Source organism: Sinocyclocheilus anshuiensis, unplaced genomic scaffold (genome assembly GCF_001515605.1).
Source record: "Sinocyclocheilus anshuiensis isolate Anshui unplaced genomic scaffold, SAMN03320099.WGS_v1.1 scaffold555, whole genome shotgun sequence".
Lineage (NCBI taxonomy): Eukaryota > Metazoa > Chordata > Actinopteri > Cypriniformes > Cyprinidae > Sinocyclocheilus > Sinocyclocheilus anshuiensis.
In genome coordinates this window covers 527,130-532,906 of record NW_015552571.1, presented here as the reverse complement: position 1 = coordinate 532,906, position 5,777 = coordinate 527,130, and the positions used below count along the sequence as shown (strand labels likewise).

The window sequence follows — 5,777 nt, the reverse complement described above, 5'->3', positions numbered from 1 at the left end:
TAACCGTTTTATAAAAGCAATAAGCCCCGTGAAGCCGTGGTTTACAGTGAATTTATAACAGCTAAGGGGGCTTAAAAATGAGCCAAAATGGAAAGATGTTTTCAGAAGCATTTAAAGATGCTCATTTTCTTTCGAATAACATGCACAAAAATAATAAGAACAGGAATGTGTATTAAGAAAGTAAAATCAGGTCAATTCTGATCTAATGTTGCAGAAGCCTCTGTCAATCAGATGCTTTTATAGTGAACAAACACACACATGGTAAACGGTAATCCAGCTGAGGCTAGCATTAAATGTCTGCTTTTTAGCAAATCAGTTAGGGTGAACATCACAAAATAATTAATATTCATGACTCAAGTACGCCTGGCACAGTTGCGCTGAGCCGCTGACAGAAAGTAAACTTCCTGAGGAGTGAAGACATGAACAACAGCAGAGAAGAAAAGCCTTCTTTGACAAACGTACGCATTTTTCTACATTCATATCATATCTGTCACAACAATGCTGTGTCTGGAAAGTTTAGTTTTATGCTTTCATGTACTTTCTCGCATGAGTGTATCTGTGGCAACGAGGCATTTAAAACTAATGATATTTCTAATGTGTATTTAGAGAGGCTGATGAGATTTAGATATGCCCCCACTTTTCAGATTGTGTGTGTATGTAATGATTATGAATGAGACCCCGTAGAGTTCAGCTCTATTTTCATCTGGCCCTCGGCATCACCACATAATTAGAACAGACAAGGGAATGCAGATATTATTGCACATGCTCTAATTAATGTCATTACACGGGACACAATTTCAATAGTTCCGCTTTCATCTGAACTTGTTGCAACGGCGAGACATTTAGGCTCGCATTCGAATGTTTATTCAGACGCTTGGCATCGTGCACCGACTTTCTTGAATGTGCGTTTTTCACTAATTGCAGAAACGATTAAGTCAAAATGTAATTAGTGACTAATTCATGGATACATGGATGCAGGTGCACATTACAGCTGAAGTGTGTAATTTTCTTGATGTTAAAATACTTTCTCCTATCTCAGTGCAGAGTCAACTAGCAGGTTGATTTCCAGGAAACATGTCAACATTGGAACTCTGTGGTGCTTTCAGAACATTTCTCTGTTTGTTTCAGTGATTTGAGCTTCCTAACACAGCAACATTGGCTCCAGCAGTGGTGTGAGTTAGAGACAGGACTGTCATTTCGACTTATTAATTGAAGATGGAAGGAGTATTTAGGAAAACTTTTATGGCACCCAAAATGGTTGCAATATTTACTTCATTTGTTGAACAAACATTAATGAAGTACAGTACTGTTCAAAAGTTTGGTCAGTAAGATTTTTTTAAATTTAAGTTAATTTTTTTGAAAATATATTAATCTTTTTATTCAGCAAAGATGCACTAAATTGATCAAAACTGAGACAAAAATGTTTTCAGATAAATGCTGTTCTTTTGAACATATTCATCAAAACATCCTGAAAAGATATCATGGTTTCCATAAAAATATCAAGCAGCACACCTATTTTCAACATTGATAATAAGAAGAAATGTTTCTTGAGCAGCAAATCAGCATATCAGTATGATTTGTAAAGGATCATGTGACACTCAAGAATTATGCTGAAAATTCAACTTGCTATCACAGGAATAAATAACATTTTAAAATATATTAAAATAGAAAAGTTACTTTATATTACTGTTTTTACTGTATTTGTGGGAAGAATGAGTCTGGAGCCCTGAATTGCCCAGCTCCCTCTGTCAATGATCTAGCACCCCCTCAGCACCTGCGCTCAAAATTCTCTGGCGCCGCCCCTGGTACATCGATGTATTTTTGAAAAGCAAAAATTAAGTCTGTCCAACTCTAAACCCAGTCCCCAAGTAAATTAGGTTATTAAATAAAAACTAGCAAAACGAGTTGCGCGGTGTCCCCACCACTTTTCAAAGTAAAGTAACGCCACTGTGTGTAGTAATTCAATCCGGACGTACTACATCCTACAGCACACACTACATTTCTCTCGTGGCCTCATTGGATAGTAAAGTGTCTATTGGATACTTGTGACTCTGGGTGGTAGCAGTAGGCTATTCATGACTTTTTTAGCTAGTATTTTATGAATACTGTGTATTTGGACATAATATTCATCTGATGAATTCTGCATAATATAGAAGGGATGTAGGCACACTTATACACATTTTTTTATTTGATGGCACTAGTGGCACAGAAATTACTTTTACATTTGGCAGAAAGCATTGCTTTCATGGTGTACTTCTTATAAGTTCATGCATTCACCCTTGGAATCAAACCCATGACCTTCAGCTTTGCTACTGTTTGAGCTACAGGAATGATAATTACACACTAATTTTATGCTGCTTGCACTAATTACAAATTACACACTTCAGCTTTAATATATGTAAATATTATGTAAAATTATTTTTTTTTTCTTGTTTTACCATTCCTCTTATGAACTGAACTTGCTCTGTAAGAATAGGGCCCAATAGACTGGGAGTCAACATATTGAAAATGTCATTCTTATTCATCTGAATTTGCCCTCGCTACACAATGATTTCCAATACTCAAGACTGAAGAAAAGACAAGAAGAAAAAAATTCTGTCCATGCCAAATTTCTTCTTTCATTCAGGACTGACGGTTGTCATTGTAGATAGGCTATTCCAGGACGACAGTTATTCTTTTAATTACCCAGATGATGACAGTTGTCTCCTTAGGGTTAGATCTGAAGTGAACCCTGTGGTATCAAGAATGAAATTTCCTACACAATGATTTCCAATACTCAAGACTGAAGAAAAGACAAGAAGAAGAAAAATTCTGTCCATGCCAAATTTCTTCTTTCATTCAGGACTGACGGTTGTCATTGTAGACAGGCTATTCCAGGACGACAGTTATTCTTTTAATTACCCAGATGACGACAGTTGTCTCCTTAGGGTTAGATCTGAAGTGAACCCTGTGGTATCAAGAATGAAATTTCCTGCAGCTCTTCTTGAGAAGGACATTATGTGCCTCATGCTTTTTGTAATAGCATCTAATATTAGCATGCTTAGCATCAGTCAGTTTTGCCATTTAAATCAAGTTTATCCGCCTTTCAAGGTCTGACAAACCGTTGATGTCTTTGTCACAACTTTCCATGAAGACATGAAGGAAACAGCTGGAACATGTCCCATGTCCCACACCTGTCTATTCATTGGGCCTGGGGTAGGGGAACCCATCCAAAAATGTTGTAAATTTAAATGACGTCCAATTAATATCCAACACTTTTTACAGGACAGTAAAAAGCCATTAGAAATGCAAAATCATCCTGTCAGTGATATAAAGCTTGTCACACAAAAATAAAACATCATTAATATTCTGATTAATATCCTGACATGTACCAGCAAATCAGTCAATTATTATCTAAAGATTGGCTAATTTTATATTGAATCACCACTCAAGCATCTATTATTAGTTTCAATAGTGTGTCATTAGTCCAGTGGTTATTATCCAGTGGTAAATCTTTTTTTTTTTTGCACAAACACACGCTGTGCTGTTAAATGATAATCCGTCAATATTATCCATTTGACATTTAATGGAAACTGACAGCGTGATTGCAAGTGTGTTATTGCTTTTATACACCAGTTCAATAAATAAACTTATAAGAAACTAATTTAAGACACAATAGTCACAGAACTGTGTGTTCAGCGCAGTTGTGTAGTACAGTCTTTCATGAATGATTTGTTCTTTTATGTGAATATCTGATATGTCTTTGGAAAAACAAGTTGTCTCAGAGACTGATTTGTTAATTTTGTTGTGACTGCGCATACGCAACATCTCAAAAAGACGCTGTAGGGACTTGGAGTGAACTCATTTGTTTCCCATAACTTTTCTTTGGCTGCATATATTTCAAATTTAGAGCATGATCAAAGATTGCATATTAAACATGTTCGGGGGAATTTATCTATAAATAGAACTTTTTAATTGAACTAATTTTGTTTATGAATGAATTGGTGTTTTTGAATGTTTCAGTCAATTGGATGACTTCAATTGACTGAAATTGAATTAATTGAGTTCAAAATTCAACAAATGGGTCACTCATAAAATTTGGGAATATATTAAAACAGCTGGTTTTATGTAATTTATTATATATTATTATTATATATTTTATATAATATATGGTTATATTTTTTATGTATATTATTCACAGAATGCAGTGCTATTTGCCAGTTAACGTTGCATTATTTAAATTCATTTTATTTGAGAGATTTTTGTGTTTGTATTATATGCTCTGATAATTTTCTTTTGATCATAGCAGCAGATATTCATCAAATGACAGAGAAAAGCACCAAAAACAGCATATATCCAGACGTACAGTCTAGTCATGTGTGCTTTCGTCATTTTAAAAAGCTAATTTATGTTTCTGAATTGCAGTTACTTGATTAGTTTAATTCTTTTACTTAATCAGCCTCTAACAACACAGATGTCGTGCAAATATACACCGGCACGATTCAGTCATAGTCAATTTAATGTTGTTCAGCCTCTATGTGTTATGTAACTGCTTCGGGTACGGGAAGCAGGTTTCATAACTCGTCATGGATCCATGTAGATGGCAATATGTCTCTTGCATCATATCCCCATGCGGGTTTTTTTTTTTTTTCACATCACACATCTCTCTCCATCTCTCTCCTTGTAACATGTTGTGTAGGCTGATATCTCTCATGAATAATAAATGATGAGTCCTGATTGGTTATCCACTGATGACTCCATGAGCCACAGATCTTGTGGATGCATCATCTGTCCTCCAACACCCTCTCAATCCATTCATTCCATCCATCCTCAATTAGAGATTATCATCTCTCAGTCTGTAATAGATTGAATGAATCACCCAGAACAACACCATCATCGCCACCTCACTATACAAGGTCTCTTTCTCTCTATTCTCTCTCTAGAATTCGTCATGCTCTAAAATGAGCTTACAAGGGTGTGCTTTTTTTCTGCCTTGATTGTGTCAATCCATGCCTTGATTGTGTCATGGATGTTTTGTGAGCTTGAAACAAACCGGGCTAATGATTTGCTTTGATGTTTGAGAAGTTATAAAATTCTCACTGCAGAGCAATGATTAATTTCTGGCTATTTCTCTTTCTCTTTCTCTTTATCAGTGTTTTGCAGCCTGACATGGGGAAAAAGTCCAAATACAAAACCTCAGTGAAGAAGAAGACTCTAAACCCCGAGTTTAACGAGGTTAGTATAGGCCAAACAAAGTAGTTTCGCTTTCACAACGAAACACGCAGCGTCACACACGGCGGGCTAGAGTGAGCGGCAGCCGGGCTAGAGTGAGCGGAGGCCGGCGGCTAGAGTGAGTGGCGGCCGGCGGGCTTGAGTAAGGAACAGCCGGCGGGCTTGAGAACGGCGCTGCCAGCGGATTCGACGAAGGAGCGTCCGGCGGGCTTGTGCAATGTGACGACCCCGGGCTGGACTCCGCTTCGTCCACGGTGAAAGCCGATCCGGCGATCCACAGCGCGAAGTTGATGTATTTCCTCAGCAACCAGCACGGATCAGCTCTAGGCATGACGAAGCGGATATCGTCCTCTTTTGGAAGGCCAAACAAAGTAGTTTAGCTTTCACAACGAAACACACAGCGCCTTCACGACATGGCGTCGGCGGCAACAACAATACTACAGCGAGAATAAAAGTTATGCCTTCTTTCTTTGCGTGAACATTTGGGCGGCGTTATGCAAATCTTCCCACGTCGTGACGCAGACATGTGGGGGCGTGTTAGAATGAGCCGTTTTAGGTAGGTGTGG

The 5,777-nt window shown here is 37.6% G+C and overlaps 1 protein-coding gene across 2 annotated transcripts in view; it reads left to right on the top strand.

Annotated features, from left to right (window-relative positions):
• LOC107665068 (double C2-like domain-containing protein beta) overlaps positions 1-5,777 on the top strand; it is a 38,178-nt gene that overhangs the window by 27,916 nt on the left and 4,485 nt on the right. For both annotated transcript variants that reach the window (XM_016455819.1, XM_016455821.1), the window contains one exon: positions 5,133-5,214. In XM_016455819.1, the coding sequence (XP_016311305.1) occupies positions 5,133-5,214 (82 nt within the window). The remainder of the gene's footprint in view (positions 1-5,132; positions 5,215-5,777) is intronic.